Consider the following 27,730-nt stretch of genomic DNA (forward strand, 5'->3'; position numbering starts at 1 on the left):
TACCTAATTTATCACTTTGCCTTTCTTCTCTCACCATATATCCTTGCGTCCTGCAGTCTATCCTTAACCTCCACGTTATACGCCATTCTTGTAAATTCTCAATCTCTTTCCCTTCTTTCCATCCCCATATATCTGCTCCATAACCAAATATCGGCTATACCAACGTATCAAATAACCACATTTTCCTCCTCCAATTTTTTTAACCTTCTTTTTCCTATTCCCCATATCTGTTTCATTACCCCTGCTGATTTTTTGTATCTTTTCTCTTAAATCAGCTCTATGATCTCCATTCGTTTGCAAGATATATCCCAGATATTTAAACTCTTTTACTTCTTCTAACTTTAATCCTTTCCATTTCACTAGCCCCCCCCCCCCTCCCTCGTTCTAAAACGTGGTCTCAGATTAATGTATTAAATAAAAATAGGCTCAGAAGAAAATCAACCAGAAACTATCTCCTATTTCCTCTGCTACCTAAACTATGTTTCTTATGTCTCTATACAAAATTCCGGTATTCTGTGAAATAAAAAGCCTCTCTTATTCCTTTTTTTCGCCACAACTTTTTCTATCTCGACTCGGTGCTATGATTCAAACGCTATCACCCCCAATTATTTTCTAAACCCTATCCGATTTGTCGGTTCTATTTATTTTTCCTCTACTTCTTTCTTTAACCTCTTCGGAAAAAAGTGACATATACTTCATAAAATCTTGGCATTACCATCACTCCTCTATAATCTTTAACCTCGTCCCATCTTTATTTTTTTATTATCGGTACCACTACCCTATCTTTCCATAACTCTGACCAAATTGGCTACCCCTCCCTACTCCATAGTCTATTACACTTTATCCATGCTCTTTTGTTCTTTACCCCCATATTTCCAGACTTCATTTAGAATTTCATCTACACCAAGGGCCTTTCCATCTCTAATTATTTCTAACGCCTTGACTATTTCTTCCCTTTTATATCCTCTTCCTCTTCTCTTTCCCTACCATCGTTTACTCCTCCTCTCCATCCCTAACTTTCCTTTCTACCCCTTCCAGTAAATGGAAACAATATTTTTTCTATTCCACCCATGTATCCTAGTTTACTCTTTTCCTTACCCACCCTTCTCTTTTTCTCTCTCTCTCTCTCTCTCCTCACCCTCCCCCCTCTATCTAATTATTACGTTGCTCTAACTGAAAAGCTGAGAGCTAATTGCATTTTTTAATTAAAAAGACAAATCTTTTAGAAGACAGTATAATATATCTTTGGTCAATGACAAAAAAGAGGAAAGAAAAATCAGAAGGCAACGAAACTACGATATCGAAACGTCGTTGATTACTTTTTACAAATGTTTTTTATTTTGATTTAATAAAAATTAAAAAGAGAAGGAAGGATTTGGTTGTTTGTCTTCTCATTCTTCTTTCCTCTTTTTTATTTTTGTCAGGAAAAAAAAATAATTTTTTTCTTTTTTTTACGAAAATTTGTATCTTTTTTTAAATTGCAACAGGAACATTTTAATGGTGGTTGTGCAAATTTGGTCGTTGTATTCTTAGCTTTATGTTCAGAAAATCTGCACATTAACTTTATTATTGTACGTTAGATAGAATTGAAAATTTTATTTTAATCTTATTTAAATTTCTAAAATTTTAAGTCAGTATAATTTTCAATATAAAAAATTGAATTTTCAACAAAAATACGAATTTTCAACTACATAATCAAATTTTCAACAGATTAAATCAATTTTCAACCAACAAAGATGAAACCTCAATGAAAAGTGTAATATTTGATATTTTAACAACAAAACAAGAGTTTTTTTTAATAATTTAATTTGCTACCAAAGAGCTGGATTTTCAACAAAATAATTAAATTTTCAATCTACAAAAATGAATTCTTACCAAAAATGTAATAGATGACATCCAGTTATGAGTAAGTTACTTTTTAAAAGAAACTCGTTATAGTTAGCGTTACATCGTGAAAAAAAGTAAATAGTTATCGTTATCATCGGTACCGATTAAAATTGTAACTTTTTTTAGATTAATTTTCGAAAAAAGTAACAAATTACCGGTACAAAGGAGAGTATACGTAATATATGTACATTTTTCATGAATGTTGGCTACGGCCTTCGCCACGATTCACATAATATTTCTAAAGCAAAGATTGCTTTAGAATATTTTGAATTTCAGTGTGGAAGAAAAATTTCAGCTTTACTATTTTGGACTATAAACATCTTTCGCTCTCAAAATTAATTATTTCTAAATTTACCTAGTGACGACTTCCACTTCTAGAAGATTTACAATATTCTGGGACTAACTGAAATTTTTTTAGTAGACGTTGAATTTCCACCAAATGTGGAATGGTCAAATTTTCATTTAAAAAAATAAATGTTCAACCATAAAAATTTTAGCAAAATAGTTAATTTTTTAACGAGAAAGATGAATTATCAAATAAAATTATGAATCTTCAACACACATATAAAACACATTTTTAACAAAGTAGTACAACTTTCAATCAAAAATGATCAATTATCAATGAAAAAGGTAATAGTTGAAACTTCAACCAAAAAATAATTTTTCAACATTATTGTTGAATTTACAGTTAAGACAGAAAAAAATCAACCAGATTGTTGTAATTTGTGTAATTTGTGTAATTTGTGTAATTTGTGTAATTTGAAACCAAAGAGATGAACTTTAAAAAAAGAAGGATTTTTTACCACAACAGATTAATTTAAAAAAAAATGAATTGTCAACTGAAAAACATTCCTTGTCAACCATGATTGTCATAGTTATATTTGCAATGGAAAAAATTAATTTGAAACGAAAGAAGATGAATCCTCAACTAAAAGTTTAATAGTTCATATATTTCAACAAAGAAAAAATTTATTTCAAATCAAAAATAGGTTAATTTTCCAAAAATATCATTTTCAACAAAACAGTTGAATTTTTAACTGAATGAAATGATTTTCTTTCAAAACCGTTCAATTGTGAACGTATTAATTAATTTTTCAACCATATAACACCAATATTTTTAATACTTTTTGTAGGGCCTAAAAGAAACGACGAGTTCGTTAACCAGCCATTTTAGATAATAATTCAAAAAGGGAGCGTATTTTGAAAATTCTTGAGACCAATCTTTTCTAAATTTGAAAATTCTTTGTACGGTTATTTATATTATTAAAAAAGACGAACAATTATCCTAATGACTTTTTTCGATAAAAAGAACATTCTTAAACTTATAGCATTTTCAAAATTTTCAAAATCAATCGAAAATCAAAGTTTTAAGCTAAAAAACGCACGATATGAAAAAAAGTCAAAAGAAAAACATTGCTTTTTGAAAACCCTATAATTTCATCATAAAAAATTTGTGGATTTTCTTGAAAAATCGAAAATTCAAATTTTGATTGCACAAAAAATAATTAAAAATTCTATTTTGTGGTCAAAGTATACAGGATATGAAAAAAGATAAATTAATTAAAATTGTGATCCCAAAAAATATCTACAAATTCTTTAATTATCACTTCTTGATAAGACGCGTACTTTTTGTTTTATTCGTAAAAAATAACATTAAAAATAAAAAACTTGTGGAAAACGAGACAAGTTACAAAAAAAAATGATTTAGCAAAAATTGTTTACCCGAAAATAGCTACAAATTTTATATGAATCAATTTTTGATAGGGCACGTAGTTTTGGTTTTAATCATAAAAATGACATTAGAAATAAAAATGACAAATTTTGTGAAAAAATGACAAAACGTACGCTAAAAAATACTTTTCAAAGGTTTTGAAAAATCCTACAAAATCTCTTTACCGTTTTCCAAATATTCCAAATATTCAAAAAATTCCAATATTACGCCAAAAGACGCGAGATACGTAGAAATCTAAAAGAAGACTTTGAGGATATTTTGCTGTATCCGTAAAAAATATGAAAACCAAAATCCTATTCTTAGCATAACAACGCGAGATAGAGAAAAATGTATGTCGCGATAAGAATGTGTACCTCAAAGCCTACAGAGCTTTGAGCAACTTAATCTTTAACTATTCAAGCATTCTGTCCGAGCGCGAAGTCCGACGCAATCAATTATCGAGCGCGAAGCGCGAGATTCAATTTCAATTTCGTTACCAAAAAAAATTACTAGTTACAGTAACTATTTAAAAGGAACTAGTTACTTCGAATTTTCAACAAAATACATGAATTTACAAACTAATAGTTTTTTCAACTAAAAAAAAAAACAAATTTTCATCCGAAAATGGAAAATTTAAATTTTCAGTAAATAAATTGATTTAAAAAATCGAATGAGAGACAAAATAGTCAAATTTTCAACCATAGGATACATTTTAAACTAAAGTTATCAAATTGCAAACTCAAAAGACAAATTTTCAATAAATAAAGATATTTAAGTGAAAAAAGGAAAAAATCCAATTTTCTGTGAAAGTTTGAATTTTTAACAAAACAGTTAATTTTCTACCAAACAGTAGCATTTTTACGACACTTTGAACTAAGGAAATTATTTATCAACTAAAAAGACGGTTTTTCAATTAAATGTGAAAAAGTTATATTATTAGTTTAAAAAATTAATTTTAAACAACAAAAAACTAATTTTGAACAAAATAGTTAAATTTTCAACCAAAAAGAAGAAAAAAAATTATCAATATAGTTCAATTTTTACCCAAGTAGCTGAATTTTGTATTAAAAAGTTGTATCCTCAACTAAAATTGTGAATCTTTAGCATAAAAAAAGATTTAAAAAAAAATTTTTAACCCTCGACCAAGTAGTACAATTTTCAACTAAAAAAGATCAATTTTGAACAAATAATTTTATAGTAGATATTTCAACCAAAAAAGATTTTAATTTTTAATTAAAAATACTCGAAATCAACCAAAAGAAAGCAACGAATTTTCAGACGAAAAAGATAAATTTTAAATTAAAAATAGAAAATTTACATTATGAGTAAAAAAATTAATGAAAAAACGAATGTTCAAAAAAATAGTAAAACTTTCAACCAAAGGGATGAATTTTAATAAAAAATAATCAATTTTCCAACCAAAAAGATACATTGTCAAGAAACAAAAGATTTTTTTTTGCAAGAAATAAAAAAGTAGGATTTTCTGTAAAATAGCTGAATTCTCAACATTTTTTTGAATACATTTCTTAATTGTTAGAATAGCAGTTGCATTTTTAACAGACAAAAAATAAAACTTCAAACTAAAAAGATTGGTTTTCTATCTGAAAAGAATTTCAGTTTAAAAAATTAATTTTAAACCAAAAATGGGAGTTATATTTTCAACTGAAAACATTGTTTACAAAAAAAAATAGTTTTTATATTTTTTCTATGGGAGTGTAAAGTGAAGTTAGATGTGAATAATGAAAATTATACATCTATGAGCTCGAAGTTTATGATGATCAGCCCACTCACCGTAAAAACCGTAAGAAAATTTTTGTTGCAGATACTAGAATTATGCGATAATTTATGGAAAGTTAACATATATAATTGATAAAATTACCGTAAATTACCAAAAATTTCCAAAAATTTCTGATAACTGTCGAAAATTTATAGACATTTTTAAATTGATTTTTGAGTAATTTATCTTAATTTATCATAAATTATCTGTAATATTGCCATAAACTACCCAAACATTGCCGGAAATTTATAAACATGTTTCAAATTAAATTTTGGGTAATTTCTGATAAGTTTCCATAATTACCTTAAAATTACCATAAATGACTGCAAACTTCTATAAATTTCCGGAAATTTATAAACATTTTTATATTGAATTTTAGGCAATTTATGGTAAGTTACTATAAATTACCCTTCAAATGACCGTAAATCATACTTTCAGTAGAACTCGTACTGAAAACATACACCCGTAGAAAAAGTCCCCACCCCCTGGTTGCATAATAGTTAAAATTTCAACCAGAGAGATGAACCTTCATAGAAAAAAAAAAACATTTTTAAAAATATAGTTCAATTTTCAACCAAGTTTCTGAATATTATATTAAAAAAGTCGAACCAGTTTTATTATTGATAAAAAAGAATAAATCTTTACGAAAAGAGATACATTTTTTTAAATAGAATAATTTTAACCATAAACATTCATTTTCAACCGGGAAAATAAATTTTTTACCGAAAAAGACGACTTTTCAAGAAAGTACATGAGTTTTCAACAAAATAGTTGAAATTTTAACCAAGATGATTAATTTTCTACCGAGAGGAACGCCTTTTCGACAAAATATATTCATTTTTAACCAAAGAGTTGAAGTTTCTCCAAAATAATGTAAATTTTCAACTAAAAGAAAAAAAAAATCAATTTACAGTTTAAATGAATAGTTTAATTTTTAACGAAGAAGATAAAATTTTTACCAAAAAGGATGAATTTTCAACAAAATACATGCATTTTCAACCAAACAGTTGAATTTTCAACAAAATAAATTTTTAACCAAGCAGTTGATTTTTCAACCAGCAAGATGAGCTTTCAACCAACAAGGTTAATTGTCTACCAAAAAAGACGACTTTTCAACCAAAAACATGAATTTTCAAATAAATAATCGAAGTTCTTAAAAAAATATCAATTTTTAATAATAAATGAAATAGTACAATTTTTTATTTTAAATAATAATTGCTTAAAAAACAACAAAACAAATTTTCAACGGAATAGTTCAATTAAAAAAAACAATGAATTTCATTTTTAACCAAAAACATTGATTTGCTACAAAAAGGACGAATTTTAAAACAAAAAGGATGAAGTTTCAAAAAAATAAATAAATTTGCAACCAAACAGTTGAATTTTCAACTAACAATATGATCTTTCAACCAACAAAATTAATTTTCTACCAAGAAAGACGACTTTTCAACAAAAAACATGAATTTTCCAATAAATAATTGAAGTTCTTAAAGAAAAGGATCACTTTTCAATAAGAAATGAAATAGTTCAATTTTTAATTTTAAATAATAATTGTTAACAAAAAACAACAAAAAAACAAACAAAAATTTCAACAAAATACTTCAATTTAAAAAAAAAATGAATTTTATTTTTAACCAAAAACATTAATTTTCCGCAAAAAGAACGAATTTTAAACCAACAAGATGAACCTTCAACCAAGAAGATTAATTTTCAAGCGAAACCGACGAATTTTTAACCAAATAGTTGCAGTTTCTAGTAAATAGATAAATTTGCAATAAAAAATGAAGTAGATTTTTTTTCAGTTTAAAAAGATCATTTTTTGACAAAAAAAAGAAAAACAAATCTTCAACAAAATAGTTTAATTTCCAACGAAAGAGATGAATTCTAAACTAATATGATCAATCTTCGACAAAAAAATTATTTTCTAACAAAATGGTTGAATTCTCAACCAAAACAGACTATTTATTGTGAATCATAAAGTTTCATTTTTACCAATAAAAAAAACAGGATCTTAATTTTGTAACATTTTTAAAACCGAATTTTTTATAAATTGAATAAAACAATTCAAAATTAAATTTAAAGCGTTTTTAATTAATTTGTTTTTCCCTGACTATATAAAGCAAAGAACGTACAAGATCTTACTACTATTGTCAAAGCTTTTCGGACTAAGAGAGTTGACATACAAGGTTTAAATACAAAAGGCAATTGCGATAAGTTGTTCAAACAAACGTCCAAACGACCGTTTCTAATGAACTTGCTTCACGTGTGTACCTATTGGATACACGTTCCACTGACCTAATCAAATTTGTCCTATACTATCCAAATAGTGGCGAAACCTAAGGAATTAAAGGCAATCAACAATTTGAGTATTGGAAATACTATTAGATTTTAATCAAATTTTTATGATTACTAACTAATGTGAGAATTTTCTGCACCATCAAATTTGCATATCAAAATTTCTAAATAAATCATTTTAAATCATCATAAAATGTATTTCCAAATGTTTTTAAATATTCTTAATAGAAGAGAAAATTTAAATTTAAATGATTGTTTAATAATCGGAAATATTTTTGTTCATAAAAATTCGTTAACACACTATCATTCGTAAACTTTCTTGCATTTCTAAAGAGATAAGAAAAATTAACCCTTAAAGTGCATTGTGGGTGTTCAAGACCCCAAACTATTTTCAAACTCTTATAAACTATACTTAATTCGAAACCATTGAGAAAATGTCGCCATCTAGCTTTATTTAGAGACACTAACTGTGAGTAAAGTCGTTTAGCTGAAATTGGAGGTAAAAAAATCGTGGGGTGTCTAACACCCAGTGTGCACTTAGTGAGTGAAAAAGTAATTTTGAAGCAAATTTTTTTTGTTGAAATTTTATTGATTTTTGTTTACTTTATAACGTAAGTATATCACATGAAGTGAAGTAAATATTTTTTTCGATTATTTCATACTTGTTTTCTTTGTAGATGCCTTATAACTTACCGCAGCGCGTCAGGCGAGAGCAGATTGTGGGTGTGTTGAATAAAATATAATTGTTAAAATACAGTTATATATGTCTCTTTTTTCAATTTCTTGTATTTTTATAGTATTACATGCCAAAGTTCATCAATTTTTATCATACAATTGACTTTCCAACTGTGCAAATAAATATCTTTTTTGAAAGCATCCATGTTGCAATATTTTTTTATGAATTTTCAAGTAAAACCCCCATTTTTCTCTTTTTTCAATAATTTTCTTAACAAACTTAAAATAAATAAATAGCTATAAAAAAGGAACTCTACTCAATAAAAGATACCTCAAACTATATCGGATAATTTTATTGTGACAAAATATTCAATAGGGTTTAAACAATACATGATTTAATACGCTGGGGTGTTGAATACCCACAATGCCTTTCACCGTCATTTTTACCGTGCAAGCACTTTGAGGGTTAAATTATGGGCAAAAACATTATTTTGAAGAATTCGAAAAATAGTCAGAAGCATTTTAAAAATTATGAAAGATTTGAGATGATAGAATTTTTTTAAAGAATTCTGGGAAATTTTGTAATGTTTTAGGTTTTATTTTTAAACATAACTTTAAGTTTTGAAGATAGACATTTAGACCATTTTTTTAATTTTTCAGGATGTGAAACATCTTTAGATAAACTGAATTTTGCAGGATGCCAGGAATATGAAAAAATATATATGGGAAAATTTTTAATGATTTTTTTGTAATGAATTCTAAGAGAAGATTGAAAAAAATGTCCTGTAAAATTTTGTTGCACAATTTTGTTTCTTTTTTTCAAGTTCAAGTTGGTTTGGAAAATGTACTTTCAAATTTAAGTGAGTTTAAAAGATATTCAACAATTTTGAAACGATTCAGAAATAATTAAAACTTGTAAGATTTTTTTATGAATTTTGTAAGGTTTCACGAAAATGAAAAATACTTTTTAGGTTCCTATAAAAAATTTAAATAATCTTTTATTTCGAAAAGTTAAGTTTTGAGATTATTTAAAACGTCTAAAATATTTTAAAAATTGTCAAAGAAGACTGAAAGATTTTAAAGGTAATTTTTCTAATTTTGCAGGATTAAAAAAAAATAAGGAAAAATTTGAATACTTTTGAAAGAGTAAAAGGTTCATAAGGTCTAATAAGAAAAAAACGAATTTTCTTAATATTCGTGTAAACAATTTTTAAAAAAAATTTATTTTGAAAAGATGAACTATAAGAGAAAGTTAAAAAAAGGTTTTTAAATATATAAAACGATTTCCTAATAAACTTTAGAAGCTTTAAAAAACTTTCGAAAGGTTTCAAGAGAATAAACAAATTGCCTTAAATTGCTTGGGAAAGTTTAGAAGATTATAAGCCAATTTTTTTACATTTTGAATGATTTTCCCTGGTTTTGAGAAAAATTCGAGTCAGTTAAATATATTTTCAGGCATTTAAGACGTTTTAAATACATAAGATAGATTTAAAAGATTGGAAACATTGAAGAAAATTTATCAAAGATTTCTGGATTTCTTCTAAACTTCTAAAAGTCCTAAACATCTTTTGAAAATATTCGAATTTTTCCTAATATTTGGTAAAATCCTATAAAATAAAAATATTTCTTTAAAATCTTTTCTGACACATCTGAAATATTCAAAAAAAAATTTTTAATTTGTTTACGAATTGTTTACGAATGTGTGTATAAGTTTAAAAACAAACTGATAATACTTATTTTCTTGTTCTCAATTCTCAGAATTTAATTTCAATTCGAATTAAAGCGATTACAAACTTTTAGCAAATAAATAGGAATTTGAAATTTTTTAATTTATCTTTTTGGCTTGATAAATCAACAATTTGATTAAAATTTCGTTTAATTTATGACTACTGTCTAGTAAAAAATTAATCTGTTACCATTAAAATTAACTTTAGTAAAAATTCACTATTTGGTGTTAAAAATTGAAGCAATTGGTTGAAAATTGACTTATTTTGTTGAAAACTCGTCTCTTTGGTAGAAAATAATTTTTTTTGTGTCAAAAACAAAATTGCTTATTTGAAAATTAATCTGTTTTAGTTCAACATTGAAGTATTTTGTTGAAAATTCTTTTTTTGATTAAATTTAACTTTAATTCAACGTTCAAAATTTATATTTTTAGATTAAAAATTCAACTACTTGGTTGAAAGTTGAACTATTTTCTCGACAATTCTTTTTTTTTATTAAAGATTTATGATTTCAGTAGAAAATTAGTTTTTTGTTGACGAAGAAGATTTTTATAAACTGAGAATTTAACTATTTGATGCAAAATTCAACTGATTGGTTAAAAATTAAATTTTTGTTGAAGATTCATAATTTCTAGTGAAAACTGTTTTTATAGAAAATTTGTCTCTTTGGTTTAAAAATTCCAGAATTTGGTATAAAATTCTAATTGGGTACAAAATGAAACAGTTTCGTAGAAATTTAATTTTTTTTATTAAAAATTAATTTTCAATAAAAATTCAACTTGACTAGATTTTTTAAAATATTGATCTTTCTTAGTTTTAAAATTTCACGATTTAGTTCAAAATTTGTAGGAAAAAAAATATATAACCTAAAAATTATTATAATAAAATTGGACTAACATAACATCTTATTGGTTGAAAAATCAATTATTGGGTAGAAAATATGTATTTGGTTCAAAATAAATTCTATTTTTTGTGTAGAAAATAAATTTTAATGGTTAAAAATACAACTCTACGGTTGAGAATTAGTCTGTTTTACTTAAGAACTCAAGCTTTTTGTTGAAAATATATTTAAAAAATGGTATTTTGATGAAACTTTCTATTTCTGATAGAAAATTCGACTATTTGGTTCAAAATTTATACATTTTGTTGAAATAGAAATGCCTAAATTCTTAGGCAAGGAGAATTATTATAGAAAATCTATTATTTAATTTGAAGTAATTGATTAATAAATTATTTATAATAACATAGATAAATTACATGTGTGAAATTTGACAATAAATTTTTTTTATTTAAACAAATTTTTTAAATGGATAAATTTTTGTTTAAAATCCCAAATTTAAGATGGAAAATGACCATTTTTCAGGTCAATGAAGCAGGTTATTTTAAACTTCAATCTATATTTTTATAAACTTAATTATGGGTTAGATTCTTGATTTTATTTTCGGAAATTTAATTTTATTGGTTGAAAAATCAATTATTGGGTAGGAAATAAGTATTTGGTTCAAAATAAATTCTATTTTTTGTGTAGAAAAGGAAATAAGTATTTGGTTCAAAATAAATTCTATTTTTTGTGTAGAAAATCAATGTTATTAATTAAAAATACAACTCTACGGTTGAGAATTAATCTGTTTTAATTAAGGATTCAAGCATTTCGTTGAAAATACATATTTTTTGGTTACATTCAACTGTTTCTTATTTAAAATTAAAACATTTTTTGCTTTCAATATCAGCTCTATCATATTTTTTAATTGAAAATTAGTATTTCCAGGTTGAAAATACAACTGTTTTATTAACAATTCGTCTTCTCTGGTACCAAATAATTTTTTTAAATTAACAAATGAAACTGTATAGTTGAAGCCCAAGAAAATGATACTTTTCAATTAAACAAAACTATTCAATATGGTATGTTTTTTATTAAATAAATCACCAATTCGCAATATAAAACACTAAATGGAAGATATTTTTTTGCATAATTATGTTCTTGTAATTGCCCCTGAAACTACTTGATTGCCGAAAATAATACCAGCATTATTATTACAGTTCACCTCAGTTTGACCGAGATACCTTGTTTATATAAAAATAGACATGCGTAAGTTAAAAAAATTTACAAGATTTTTATTAGCTTTAGAAAATACACATTACTTTATACAGACATAAATACCTATATCAATTCACACCATGCCAGAAACAAAGTAATTAGTGAGCATGGATGAATAAAAATCAGCCTTCTTTTCATTTTTCCAGTATTATACGTAAAATGTAGCAAACAAATTTAAATTCGCTCGTAACTATCTTGACAGCCACTGCAGAGGAACGAGAATCCGATCTGTAATGCAAATACAGAAAGAACAATGAGAAAAGCTTTAGATTTTATGCAAACAGAGGGATGTCCGCAGTTGTGGAAAGCCGGTTTCAATGGATCTTTTAAAAACTTGAAAGTATATAAAAATCCATATTTGTCAAGTATAAAGAACTAATTTAATCATTATTTAAAAACTAAGGTGCAGAGAGGCCGCAAAACGTCGTTTTTTAAATTCCCTGATTTTTCTGACAAACTTCCCATTTTCCTTGTGGATTTAAAGGAAATTAGAGAAAAAAAAAATTTTATGAATTGAAAAAGTATCAAATTTTTCTTTAATTAATTGAATTTAGTAAGTTTGAAATGAGTTTAGAAAAACTCAAGCTTAAAATACTTCAGGATAAATTAAACAAAACCTAAAAAATCCATTGAATTGAGTAGACTTAAAATAATTTAGAAGAATTCATAAAATTTAAGAGAATCCCAAAGAATTGAAGAGAATTTAAAGGAATTCAGAATAAACTGATCAAAATTCAAGGTGAATTCGAAATTAATTTAAAAATATATTTAAAAATATATTAAACTATTATAAAATATCGTCAGATTCTGTAAAATCTTATCTTTCCTGAAATCCTAGAAAACTGATTAAAATACATTGAGCTTTTAAAATCCCTTAAAATCATTAAACTCGCATAAAATTTGTTAATCTCTTGGATGCCTTGTAATATTTTGAAATATCTCAAAATATTTAATATCCTTTGAAATCCCTTCAAATTATTCAAATCAATTATTTTTAAATTCTTTAAGATATTTCAAATCCTTTACAATCTTTGGAAATGTGTTGCGATTTTTTGAAGCTCATAAAAATTCCTGAGATTTTTTTTTAAATACCCTAAAATATTTATAACCCTTTGAAATATTTTCAAATCCTTTGAACTTTAAAAAGCTCTTGAAAATGTTTTTGATTTTTTTTAAATACTCTTAAATCATTCAGATCCTTTGAAATCACTTTAAATTATTGAAAAATATTAAAAATAATCTCAGATATTTAGGATCGTTTAAAACCTTTTGAATTCCATTTAAATCTTTTAGACCTCTTGAAAATTCCTTGGTCTCTTTTAAAATCCCTTCAAATTACTGAAATCAATTTAAAAAACCTTATAATTTTTGTAAATACCCTAAAATATTAATAAGTGTTTAAAATTCTTTGAAATCCCTTCAAATTTCTGAAATTATTTTTAAATTCCTTGCAATTTTTTTTAATTTCGTACAATATTTGAAATATATAGAAATCACTCGAAACTTTGCGAAGACAATAAATATTCTCAGAATTTTCAAAAATAACCTTAAACATAAAAATCTTTCGGAATTGTTTCAAATCCCTTTAGATTATTGAAATCAATTGAAAATTCCTTGGACCCTTAAAATCCCTTCAAATAACTGAAATCAATTTTAAAAATCTTATAATTTTTGTAAATACCCTAAAATATTGATAAGCGTTTGAAATTCTTTGAAATCCCTTCAAATCACTGAAATCAATTGAAAATTCCTTGGAATTTTTTCTATATTTCATAAAATATTTAAAATCTTCTGAAATCTTCAGAAATCACTCGAAATTTTTGGAAAATCATAAATGTTCATAGATTTTTCAAAAATACTCTAAAATGTTTTTAAATCCTTCCAAATTCTTTGGAAACCCTTAAAATGATTGAAATCAATTGAAAATTACTTGGAATTTTCTTAAATTTTGTAGAATGTTTGAAATCTTTTGCAATCATTGGAAATCTCTTACAATTTTTAAAGTTCATGTAAATTACTTCGAATTTTTAAAAATACCTTAAAATATTTCAAATTATTTGAAATCCCTTCAAATTTTTGAAATTATTTGAAAATTCCTTGCAATTTTTTTAAATTTCGTGCAACATTTGAAATATATAGAAATCACTCGAAACTTTTCGAAGATCATAAATATTCTCAGAATTTTCAAAAATACCCTTAAATATTTAAAATCTTTCGAAATTGTTTGAAATCCCTTTAGATTATTGAAATCAATTGAAAATTCCTTGGAATATTTTAAAATCCCTTCAAATTACTGAAATCAATTTAAAAAACCTTATAATTTTTGTAAATACCCTAAAATATTGATAAACGTTTGAAATTCTTTGAAATCCCTTCAAATTGTTGAAATCAATTGAAAATTCGTTGGAATTTTTTTTATATTTCGTAAAACGTAAAATATTCAAAATATTTTGAAATCTTTAGAAATCACTCGAAATTTTTGGAAAATCATAAATATTCATAGATTTTTCAAAAATACTCTAAAATGTTTTAAGTCCTTCCAAATTCTTTGGGAACCCATAAAATCATTGAAATAAATTGAAAATTCCTTGAAATTTTCTTAAATTTCGTAGAATGTTTGAAATCTTTTTCAATAATTGAAAATCTCTTGCAATTTTTAAAGCTCATGTAAATTACTTAGATTTTTTTAAAATACCTTCAAATATTTCAAATTATTTGAAATCCTTTCAAATTACTGAAATCAATTTAAAATTCCTTGGAAATTTTTTTTAATTTTGTAAAATAATCCAAATCTTTTGATCTTTAAAAATCACTCTAAATTTTTTGAAGATCATAAATATTCATAGATTTTTCAAAAATACTCTAAAATTTTTTAAGTCCTTCCAAATTCTGTAGAAACCCATAAAATGATTGAAATCAATTGAAAATTCCTTGGAATTGTTTTTTTTTTAATTCGTAGAATATTTGAAATATTTTGCAATCATTGAAAATCTCTTGCAATTTTTAAAGCTCATCTAAATTACTTAAAATTTCTTTAAAAAACCTTATAATATTTCAAATTATTTGAAATCCGTTCAAATTACTTAAATCAATTGAAAATTCCTTGGAATTTTTTTTAATTTCGTAGAATGTTTGAAATCTTTTTCAATCCTTAAAAATCTCTTGCAATTTTTAAAGCTCATGTAAATTACTTAGATTTTTTAAAAATACCTTCAAATATTTCAAATTATTTGAAATCCTTTCAAATTACTGAAATCAATTTAAAATTCCTTGCAATTTTTTTTAATTTCGTACAATATTTGAAATATATAGAAATCACTCGAAACTTTTCGAAGATCATAAATATTCTCAGAATTTTCAAAAATACCCTTAAATATTTGAAATGTTTCGAAATTGTTTGAAATCCCTTTAGATTATTGAAATCAATTGAAAATTCCTAAGACTCTTGAAATCCCTTCAAATTCATAGATTTCTCAAAAATACTCTAAAATGTTTTAAATCCTTTAAAATTCTTCGAAAACCTTTAAAATGATTAAAATTAATTGGAAATTCCTTGGAATTTTTCTGAAATTTCGTAGAATGTTTGAATTCCTGAAATCCTAGAAAATCGATTAAAATACCTCCAGAGCTTTTTCAAAGTCCCTTAAAATCATTGAAATTCTTGAAAATCTGATATAATCCATTGGAATCCTTTAAAATATCCTAAAACCTTGAAGGTATTATAAAATCATTCCACATATTCCAAAATTCTATACAATTCTTTAAAACCCCTGAACTTTTTTTTATTTCCTTACACTCCTTGGCAAGTCTTTGAAATTTCTCAAATCCCTTAAAAATGCCTTGGAATCTTTCAAAGCAACCTAATATATTTCTAATCCTTTAAAATATTTTAAAGTTCTTTGAAACTTTTTAAAGCTCTCTAAATTTGTTAGAAGTTTTACAAAAAATCTATTGGAATTTTTTTAAATACTCTACAATATTTCAAATTTGTTGTAATCTTTTGAAATCCCTTGAAACTTTTGAAAGCTCTTGAAAATTTATTAGAACTTCCAAAAATATCCCAGAATCTTTTAAAATCCCTTGTAATTATTGAAATCGATAAAAAAACATTTGGAATGTTTTAAAATACCCACAAATGTTTTTAAAAATTCAAGAAAATTCAGAAATCTGCATAGACCTGAATTCAATAGTGGTTAACACTTCCATTAATTTATAATTTATTGAATTAATTTATTGACCTGCTGCCACCCTGCATATTAGAAAAAAATAATTTCAAGATTAAACTTACTCTGATTTTTGTTCCAAGAGCCAGCCAAAACTTATGATTCGGTAACATTTCCCAGCCAGTAGCTCCTCTTAAAAATTTCAGAGCCAAGGCGCCTCCGATAAAGTAGACTCCAAGGAAAACCAGCAACAATATAAAAAAGACAGATCCGCCCGAAATGCCTTCTCTCCGGTGTTTACATACGGCAGGCGAATACAGTAACAATGTCTGAAAAATAACTGCTAATTTAATACTATAACAGGTTTGCTTCAAAATTCCAATTTCAAAATTATCTCACTGAATTTTTTACCAAAACAAACAAATTTTGAACTAAAAAAAATGTATTTTCAACAAAAAAGGAAGCGAACTTTTCAGTTAGAAAAATAAATTTTCTACAAAAAACAAACAGAAGAATTTTCATCCAAATAGTTTAATTTTTTAACCATGAAGGTTAAATTCTACCAAAAAGAAGAATGTTTTTCATCAAAAAAGAGGAATTTCCAACCAAGAAGATTAATTTTCTTCCAAGAAAGATTTTCAACAAAGTACGTGAAGCTTCAACTAACAGAGATAAATTTTAGACTAAGAAAAAATAATTTTTAACCAAAAAATGAATTTTCAACAAAATATTTTAAATGTTAGCCAAAGGGGAGAATTCTTACCTAGGAAGATTAATCTTCTACCAAGAAAGACGAATAAAAAAACATGAAGTATCAACCAAAAGAGATAAATTTTAGGCTACAAAAATTGAATTTGAACCAAAAAACGAATTTTCAACAAAATAGTCCAATTTTCAGCAAAATAGATGAATCTTTAAAAAAATTAATTCTCAACAAAAAGTGTAAAAGTCTATATTTCAACCAAATTTTTGTTATTCGTAATCAAAACGGTTGAATTAAGAAAAAACGAGTTTTCAAAAAATAGAATACACTTTCTCCGTTAATCGAAAAAATTATTTTTTAACGAAAATGATAAATCTTTAAACAACAAAAATGAGTTTTTAACCAAATAGATGAATTTTCAAACAGAAAACAGATTTTTTTACAAAACCAAACAAATTTTCAACAAAATATACGAATTTTCAGCTAAAACAATGTATTTTCAATAAAAAAGAAAGCGAACTTTTCAGTTTGAAGAATAAATTTTCAAATATAATTAAGAAATACATGAAGTATCAACTAAAAGAGATAAATTTTAGTCTCCAAAAATTGATTTTGAACCAAAAAACAATTTCCAACAAAATAGTTAAATTTTCAGCAGAATAGATGAATCTTTAAACAAATTAATTCTCAACAAAAAGTGTAAAAGTCTTTATTTCTACCAATTTTTTTTATTCCTAATCAAATTGGTTGAATTAATAAAAAAAAATGTCAACTTAAAAAACATTTGTAGTTGATCAGATGTGAATATTTCTAATTAATGATTTAAAAATTGAATTGTACTTTAAGATTTTAGATTTTTAAATTCATAACTTCCAGATTTTAACATTAATAATTAAATTATTTTAATTGGAATTTTGAGATTTCTAGTGTAGTTAAACAAATGTAAATGCCCGATTGAAACTTTATACAATATTTTCAACTTTAAAATAACTTAAAAATAATATATCCAAAATTAAAAGCTTTTTAAATTAAAAACAAAAAATTATTATCATTATTATTTATTTCTTTTTTTTCTTTTGAATTTTAAAATCTGAAAGTTCTAAAATCTTAAAACCTAAAATCTTAAAGTACAGTTCATTTTTCAATTTAATTTTTAACAAAAAAGAATAGACTTTCACTTTTAACCGAAGAAATGAATTTTTAACGAAAATGATGAAGCTTTAACCAACAAAAATGAATTTTTAACAAAAAAGATGAATTTTCAACATAAAAATGGAATAATTCAATTTTCAGCTCAAAAATGAATTTTCAATAATAAATTTTTGTTAACAATGTAGTTCAATTTGCAAGCAAAGAAGTGAATTTTCAATAAAAAAAACAGGATGTTCAACTGATAAGATTACTTTTCTACCAAAAAAGACGAATATTCAACAAAATACATGAATTTTCAATCAAATAGTTGAATTTTGAACCAAAAAAATGAATGTTTAACCAAAAAGATAAATTGTCAACCAAGGAGATTAATATTTTACATAAAAAGACATATTTTTAACCAAATAAATGAATTTTCCACAAATAGTTAAACTATTACTCAGTGAAATGAATGCCCAACCAAACAAAGCAATTTTTAATTAAATAGTTTAATTTTCAGCATAGAAAATTAATTTTCTACCAAAACAGATGAAGATGTACAAAAATGATGAAAAGATGATGTAACAAATATGTTGTTAATAAAAAAAAAAACTAATTTTCAACAAAATAGTTTATTTTCAACTAAAGAAATGAATTTTCAATTAAAAAGATTCATTTTTCCCCAAAAAGTCATCCAAAATTTTGAATTTTCATGCCAAAAAGATCAATTTTCTACAAAACAGTAGAAATTTCCAACCGTAAATATGAATTTTTAACAAAAAAAGTTGATTCTCAACCAAATAATATTTTTCTTCACAAGATGAATTGTCGACGAAAAAAGTTATAAATTACAAAAATTATAAACTTATGCACTTCTAAGACTTACTTGTTATTGAGCACAATTTTTTCTAAATAAAATTTCATTTAGGTCATGGAATTTCAGAAAAATGCCTTACGTAATTGGCGGATGACCACTAAACTTTAACTACAAATTCCCTGAGTTTTTCGGATTTTCCCTGATATTCCCTCACTTTTTTTCACTTTCCATAATTCCCTAACCCTGTATAATTTTAACTTGAAAACTGAATATTTATTAAAAACTTACCGTTGAAAGAGAAGCAGTCGGAATACCATTGTCGAATTGGAGATTCGTAACACAACCTTCACCACAACATATTAAATGAATTTTTGTAGTATAATTCTTGTGTTTATAAACTAGCATAAGAATATGCTCATTGCTCGATTGAAGTTGTAAGGTGGCTTCCGATACATTTCCGCGACTTTGAGGACCTTTTTCGGTAGAATTCCAAGTGCACAACTAAGAAAAATATATAAATAAATTGGCTTTTCATGTCTAAATTTATAATTGTACTATAGCAATAACAGGGTGTCTAGCGATTCTTAGAAACAAAATTCAAAGTCTTTTTCCAGGTTTTCCAGATCAAGAAATCAAAATTTTCCAGGTCTCCTGTTTTACATCAAATAATGAAATAAACGTTTGTCATACATGAAAAAAATGAGCCATTTCATTTTTTATGGGCTAAATATTTCTAAAGAAAGCCGAATCGTAAATAAACAAATTCTAAATTTTTTGCGAACATGAGTCGTCTTTGTGAAATCTTTAGGAATATTTTTTAATCTTTGTAATGTCTTTGAAATCATTGAAATCTTTGTGAAATCTTTTGAAATCTTTGTGAAGTATTACAAACCTCAGTGAAAGCTTAAAATTTCGGTGAAATCTTTGAGAAATTTTTTGGCATTTTTCAAAACTTTTGTAAAATCTTTAAAATTCTTGAAATCTTTGAAATTTTTGTGAACTCTTTCTTTAATCTTTGTTTGCAAAATCTTTTATTTGCTTAAAACCATTGAATTCTTTTGAAATCTTTCGAAAATGTGTTGAAACCTTTTGAAATCGCTTTAAATCTTTGAAATGTTTTGAAATTCTTGAAATCTTTTGAAATCCTTATGAATTCTCTAAAGAAATTGTGAAATCTTCTCACAGTCTTTTCTATTTGTTTGAAATTACTGGAATATTTGAAATATTTATGAAATCTTGATGAAATTTGTTGTAATCATTTAAAATCAATGGAATATTTGAAATCTTTGAAATCAGTTTTACTCTACCCTTGTTGGAATCTTTTAAGTCCTTGAAAGTTTTGAAATCTACGAAAACTTTGTGCAATTTTTTTTAATCTTTATGAAATCTTTGAAATATTTTTGAAATGTTTCTTTAATCTTTGATCGTGAAATCTTTTCTGTTCGTTTGAAATTATGAAAGCTTTTCAAATCTTCTCAAATTTGTTGAAACCGTTTGAAATCATAAGAAATCTTTTAAATGTTTTGAAATCTTTGAAATCTGGTGTACCAGATTCCCTTGTTGGAATCTTTGAAATTCTTGAAATGTTTCGAAATCCTTAAGAATTCTTTAAAATATTTGAGAAATCTTTCGGAAATCTTTTGTAATTGTTTGAAATCTTGTCAAACATTTTAAATCGTTTAAAATCTTTGAAGTGGTTTGAAATCCTGGAAATCTGGTATACTGCACCCTTGTTGAAATCTTTGAAATTCTCGTATTGTTTTGAAATCTTTATGAATGTTTTATTAAATCTTTCAAACTTTTGTGAAACCTTTTGACATCTCCTAACAAAATTTGAAGTTATCTAAAATCTTCGAAATGTTTTGAAAACTTTCAAATCTTTTGAAAGTTTTAAAATCTTTGTGCAATGTTCGAAATCTGTGAAATCTTTGCGAAATCTTTGGAAATCTTTGTGAATTCGTTGGAATTATTTAAATGATTACAAATCTTTTGATACCTCCTAAGAAGTTTTGAAATTGTTTAAAATCTTTGAATGTTTTGAAATCTTAGAAATGTGGTTTAATATACCCTTTTTAAAATGTTTAAACTCTTTTGTAAGTTTTAAAATCTTTGTGAAATGTTTCAAATCTTTATGAAATGTTCGAAATCTTTGGGAAATTTTTGTGAAAACTTTTTAATCTAGTGCACACGCCTTTTTTGAATGTTTGAAATCCTCGAAATCTTTGTGAAATATTTTGAAATATTTACAAAATCTTTCTTGAATCTTTGTTTGGAAAATCTTTTGTATTCGTTTAAGTCATTGAATTATTTAAAATATTTTGAAATCTTCTGGTATGTTTTAAAACCTCCTGAAATCGTTTCAAATTTTTGAAATCTTTTTAATCTGGTGTCCTGTACCCTTTTTCAAATCTTTGAAATCCTTTAAATCTTTAAAGTTTTAAAATGTTTGTGAAATTGCTGTGAAAGCATTATTGAAATCTGGCGTGCGCGCCTTTTTTAAATCGTTAACATCCGTGAAATATTTTGAAATCTTTAGAAATATTTTTTAACCGTTTGAAATCGGTTGTACACTCAAAAACCGAGTTGTCAACCCCTCGAAAAATCCGTTTTATGGTCATGGCTTATTCTAATTCTGAAACAGAATTAACATCGAAATTTTAAACTAATAATTTTTATAATTTCTAAGTTTAACACCTCAGTAATGGTGCATTGAAATATCTTTATTTAATCTGTAATAAACAAAAGATAAATTATATCTTGACAAATGAAAAAAGGTTCAGCAGAAAGATTTTTTCTAAATGAGAAGTTTCTTTTATAATAGGCTGAAAGATTTAAACTACTCTTCGAATTTCGATAAAATTACTTTTTTAAAAGAAAGAAAGAAAAAAAGAATAATTAAAATTCAAGGTTTTCGTGAAAGAATCAAAGAGAATTCCAGGTTTTCAAGGTCACTAGACACCCTGAATAAGATTCTATTCCTTATTATTTGTAATGCTGTACTTATTTATTCCTTTAATGAATTAATTTTAAAGAAACTGAATTTAAAAAAAAACTAATTCTTAATTGTGTCAAAAACCTTTTGATTTGTATTTTTTTAATTAAAATCAATTCGATGGGTTTTTAATATGTCTAAAGTCTTTCCAAGTAACTTATTATTTTTAATTCATCATGAATTTCATCGAATCCTTCTCATTTTCCTTTAAATCTTCTCAATTGACTCAAATTTTACTGAAATCTATGGCATATTTTGAAAATTAATTTGTTTTTCAATTCCTTTTAATTTAATTTGAAAGCTTTTAAAGTTTTCGTTTAATTTATCCTGTAGTATTGTGAATTCTCAGGAATTTCGTAAAATTCTTTTAAATCCTTTAAATTTTCCTAAACTTGTTTCAGATTTAGTAAATTCAATTTATTTTTTCATAGATGTTTGAATTCTTTTCAATCAAATCAAATTTTTTTAATTCACCATGAATTTTTATGAATTTATTCAGTGCTTTGTAATTCCCTGATATTTTACTAAACTTATTTCAGTGTTACTAAATCGAGTAGATTTTTTCATATGTCAGAATTTTTTTCAATTAACTACGTTTTTTTTTAATTTGCCATTTATTTTCATATATTTAATCGACTTCTGCTCATTTTGCTTCAATTCTTCTATCTTCACACAAATTTTATTGAAATGAATGGACTTTTTGGATTTAAAAATTTTCTCTAATTCATTTAAATTTAAAATTCTTTTGAATTCTTCTAAAATCACGCGATTCTTATCAATTCAATGGATTTTTCCGGGTTTTATTTAATTCATTCTGAAGTCTCCTGAATTCTCAGGCATTTCATTATATTCTTTTAAATTCGCTTATATTTTCCTAAAATTATTTCAAACTCACTGAATTCAATGCATTTTTTCGTATGTATGAATTGTTTTACTTTAACTTCAATCTTTTTAATTCAACATGATTTTAACGACTTTTATCCGTCCGTAGTATATATTAAAAATTTTTTACCGGAAAGCGGTAATTAAAAGAAAATCGTAGATTTAGAAGATTTACATTTTTAAAAATAATTTTAGATTGTGCTTACATTTCTTGCCGCAAAACGGTATAGATTTCAAGAAACTGTACAATTTTTCAATGATTTCCCGGGTTTTTCCCGGTTCGCAAACATTTTTTAAAGTCAATAAAATTGAAAAAATCGAACTCTACGGCTAATAATTTAACACTTTTAAACTGTACAATTTTAAATTCAATGCAGTTAAACTGCCAAATTAAAATTTTTCAACTTTTATAAATTATAGAGTTCAAAGATTCAGATTTATTTCCAAAAATATAATTCCACATAATCATTTTTAAGGCTCTAAATTGAAGAATAAATCAATGGATTTAAGAACTTTCAAAATTATATCATTTTAAGCAATTTTTAGCTAGAATCGTTTATAAGTGAAAAATTACATTTTTTATAAACTGAACACTTTTACATATTTTCAATTTCTAAATTATTTTTTTAATTTTTTCAGAACTTCTAAACACCTTTTAGAATCAGTCGAATTATTCTTAAAATTAAGAACAAAAAATTCTTCCAAATTAAACAAATGTCCTTAAAATGTTCCACTCGAATTTTCTCTATGAAAAAACGTGTTCAATTGTTATTTATACATAAAAATTCAACAATTTGACTTACGAATTAAATTTTTTTTTAAGAACAATTAAAATTGTAACGATTAAAGTTGAGTTTTTTAGCTTCTACTATTTAATTATAATTACTGATTTTTAATTAACAGTCATATATTTCTAATTCTAGATAATTGTTATATTTCCTAGTTAAAAAATTTCAAATTGACTGGTTTAAAAATGGAATATTTTAAAGTGAAATAATATTTGAAATGTAATAGAAGCTTTTACATATAAATATAATATTTTTCAATTATTTCAAAATTTTAAATAATTTATAAAGTTTAAGTTAAGCGTCTACATTTATTTAAATAATAAGACTTTCCAATTGAAGCAGTTTAATTTTTAACGTTAGAATCTGGAAATTCTAAAATTATGAACTGATTCCGAATCGTCTTGTAAAATCAATAATTATTCACTTTTTAAATCTTAAAGTACAGTTCAATTTTAAAAATCATTCATTATTTTATATTCACATTAGACCTAACTAATTATTCTAAATCCCGGTTGAAATTACAGTTGGACAGATTTTTTTCTTGAAAATTTGTAAAATTTCCGGCCAAAAGTTCGTTCGTGTACCCGCAATAACGGAAACTCTGAAATCATTGACAGACAACGAAAGAAAATAAAAAATATTTCTAAATGCAGATTTTCGTTGATTAAAGCAGGGGCGATTACAAGTAGAAAGTTCAAAGATAATTTCGGTGAGAAAAAAGAAACAATAATCTTCTCAAATATATGAAATATTATTAATCAAAAACTTTGTAATTTCGTATCACACTTGCCCCTAACGACCCTATACAATTCTTCCTAGATATGTGGTTATATTCTTACCGATACTGGTTTATTACACCCATCAGTGACATTATTGCTCGTGAATATTACATCTTTACACGGCTGGAACCAGTATGTTATGTTCTGAGTTGTTCCGAAGCTGGTAAGATTCAACGGACTACGAAATTAAAAATCGGTATTAAAACAAAAATAATATGACCCATACTCTTGTATTCAGAATAAAATATGGTCAAAAAATCTACAAAGATGAAAATAATCATGTGGATAAATACACATGGAAATTCGGGTGGTGTTTTAAAATGTAAAACCGAAGACCTAAATACAAAATTTAAAACGTATGTTCGTAGTAATCAACAAGATTGAACAATCAACAATACTCAAAATGACAAAAATTCAGTATTTTCTAAAGACTTTAAAACATACATTTTTGACCAAGTAGCAAACAATGGAATTTTTATTAATTATAATTTTTTAAATTAAAATGTGGCAGTCTTAAACAGAAACAAAAGGGAAGTAAGTTCTTGTTTTAAAAACAGGCAGGAATGCTAAAGTGCACATTAAAAAAAATCATTTTCTAAAAGCCTTACCTTCTAAATTTATATATTTTAACAAAATAATTCTATTAGATTTTAATTGTTTCCCATTAATTTTTTTTCAAGTTCTGCAAGGCATTTGAACTTATTAAAAATGAGAGATTTAGAATACCAAGATTACTTAAAATATTTTAAACTTTAAGATAGATTTAAGGACTTTTCTAGGGACCAGAATTCTTATCTTTTGAAGCTTTCAATCATTCGTATTTTAGAATCCAAATTAAAAACAAAAAAACATTTACCACACGAATATTCAAGGAAAATATAATAATCTTTCTGTAAGTAATAAAAAAAAATTGTTAACCGAAATTTACTGATAAAAATTGATTTGTAATAAAATCGGACAAATGATCAATATAGCGTTAAATTTTCCACCAAAAAGACTATTTAAACAAAAAATACTTTAATGCTCAATAAAATAATTAAATTTTTAACAACAAAAATTAATTTTGAATCAAGAAAGATACATTTTTGACCAAATAGTTATATTTTTAACCACGAGATTTTTTTAAACAAAACAGATGCATTTAAAATGTAATGGTTGATATTTCAGGCAGAAAAAATAAGATAATTTTTTAATTAAAATGATAAAGCTTTAATTAGGTTAGTGAATTTTTTAGTTAAAATTTTTTAACAAAATAGAGAAATTTTCAACAAAAAGTTGGATTTTTAGCAAATTATTAAAGATAAATTTTAAACCAAAAATAGAAAAGTTAAATTTTCAGTGAAAGAAATTAATTTTCAAAAACAGAAAAACGAATTTTCAACAACATAATAATGAATTTTATAACCAAGAAGACGGATTTTCAATCAATATAAATTTTGCAGTCAAAAGAGAAAAAAGTTCATCCAAATTATTGAAATTTCATGTCAAACGACGAATTTTCCATAAAGCAGTTGAATTTTCAACATAAAAGTATGGTTTTTTAAAGAAAAACTTACTTCTGAACCAAGCAGTTGCATTTTTAACAAAAAAAAAAATAAAACTTCAAACCAGGAAGAATAGTTATCTACCAACAAAGATGAATTTTGTACTAAAAAATATAAATTTTCAGCCAAAATGGACGTTTCATTTACAGGTAAATAAAAATGTTAAACAAAACAAAAATTTCTACACAAAAAATTATATTTTCAACCATAGAAATTAATTTTTAACTAAATTTATGTATATTTAACTTTGTTAGTTAATTTTTCAGTTGAATTTTTAACTAAAAATGATCAATCTTTAACTTTGATAGTTGAACTTTGAATCAAAAATATGAATTTACAACTAATTATGAATTTTTAACTAGAATAATTAAATTTTCAACCAAAAAGATGTTTTTAACGAAGTAGTGGCATTTCTACCAAGAAAGATGAATTTTAACTGAAAAAAATAATTTTTCAACTATAAATTGAATATTTAAGTTTTTAATTGAACAAAAATTAATGTTCAGCCAAAAATATAGATTTAAACGAAAATAGTGGAATATTCAAGTGAAATAGTTATATTTTCAATTTAAGAAAAAATGTTTCAACAAAAAAATAAAACAAAAATAGTTATATTTAACAAAAAAGTCTCGATTCTTTAATTAAAATGATTAATCTTCTACTGTATTACTTTAATTTGAAATAAAAAAATTAACATTTAAATGTTTAGTTAAAAAATTAATTTTGAACCAAAAAGATCAATTTTTCAAACTAAAGTGATGAAATATACAAATGGAAGGTTATATTTTCAGTTAGAAAATACTGTTACATTTTCAAACAAATTGATGAATTTTCAAATAAAATTATCAATCTTCAACTGATTTTACATGAAAGATCAAATATTTCTAAATATGAAGCAAATGTTATTTTTCCTAAATCAAAAATTTCAAATTTTCCAATTTTCTAGTAAAAATATATTTTAAATTTAATAAAAGCCTTTAAGAGTGCATTTTTAAATTCTTTAAATTAAAATGTAGGCCTACACATCAAAATCCAGAATGATTGCGAGATTTGTGAATTACGAATTGTAAACTGAATATCATGATTGAAAAAGATAAAAATTCAACTGATTATTTTTAAAAACTTAACAGATCTTTTTTTCTAAAAACTTGTAAAATTCCCGGTTAAATAATGAAATTTGTCTATATATTTACTCATATAACTGACGCAAAATATTTTCGTTATATGCGTCGTAAATTTGAAGATCCCCTGGTTTGGGTATAGTTATTTAGTGCATGTATATACTTTTACTTTATCAACTTATAGAGGTTATGTGATTTTTCATTTCTCGAAATCACCATGAATATTTAAGAGCACATGAATATTTACAATTTTCTAATAATATCTAACGGTACAATGAAACTTAATACATGTTTTAAAAAAGCCAACAAACCTTTGTTTTCCAAGAATAGAAAAGTCATATCCAGTTCCATCCGGTAAAGTACAGGAACACGGTGACGCTTGAACGCATTGCGTACACACTTTGGTGCATAAAGAAATGAGAAATATCGTAAAGATAATTAAAATCACGTTCTTTTCAACCATATTTTATAAGTTTGATAATTATTATCTCCGAACAAAGATGATATTCTCATTTTACGCCGTTAACCACCTAACTGCTATCATTTTTCGGGAATACACTGATACCGACAGACAGAGTCAGTCTTTGCCCTCCGATCGCAGCGCCATTTGATAATATAGAGACAAAGATTTCTATTTCGCAAC

At 24.9% G+C, this 27,730-nt stretch overlaps 1 protein-coding gene across 1 annotated transcript; it reads right to left on the reverse strand.

Annotated features, from left to right (window-relative positions):
• Positions 1-12,159: 12,159 nt before the first annotated feature.
• Positions 12,160-27,658, reverse strand: LOC117176167. Its single transcript, XM_033366259.1, has 5 exons — positions 27,399-27,658; positions 24,483-24,600; positions 19,270-19,482; positions 16,456-16,659; positions 12,160-12,395 (listed from the first exon to the last, which is right to left on the reverse strand). Exons 1-5 carry the CDS (start codon positions 27,548-27,550, stop codon positions 12,342-12,344), a joined length of 741 nt encoding a protein of 246 aa, XP_033222150.1. The 5' UTR covers positions 27,551-27,658; the 3' UTR covers positions 12,160-12,341.
• Positions 27,659-27,730: the final 72 nt, after the last annotated feature.

Source organism: Belonocnema kinseyi, chromosome 7 (genome assembly GCF_010883055.1).
Source record: "Belonocnema kinseyi isolate 2016_QV_RU_SX_M_011 chromosome 7, B_treatae_v1, whole genome shotgun sequence".
Taxonomy (NCBI): domain Eukaryota; kingdom Metazoa; phylum Arthropoda; class Insecta; order Hymenoptera; family Cynipidae; genus Belonocnema; species Belonocnema kinseyi.

What these genes read in the sequence shown, in the direction of transcription:
- LOC117176167 (XM_033366259.1), bottom strand. Translation starts at nt 27,550, where the DNA reads ATGGTTGAAAAGAACGTGATTTTAATTATCTTTACGATATTTCTCATT. An exon ending in TCTATTCTTGGAAAACAAAG is followed by an intron (nt 24,601 to 27,398) that starts GTTTGTTGGCTT and finishes TTAATTTCGTAG; the next exon opens with TCCGTTGAATCTTACCAGCT. An exon ending in CTCTTGGAACAAAAATCAGA is followed by an intron (nt 12,396 to 16,455) that starts GTAAGTTTAATC and finishes TTTGCATTACAG; the next exon opens with ATCGGATTCTCGTTCCTCTG.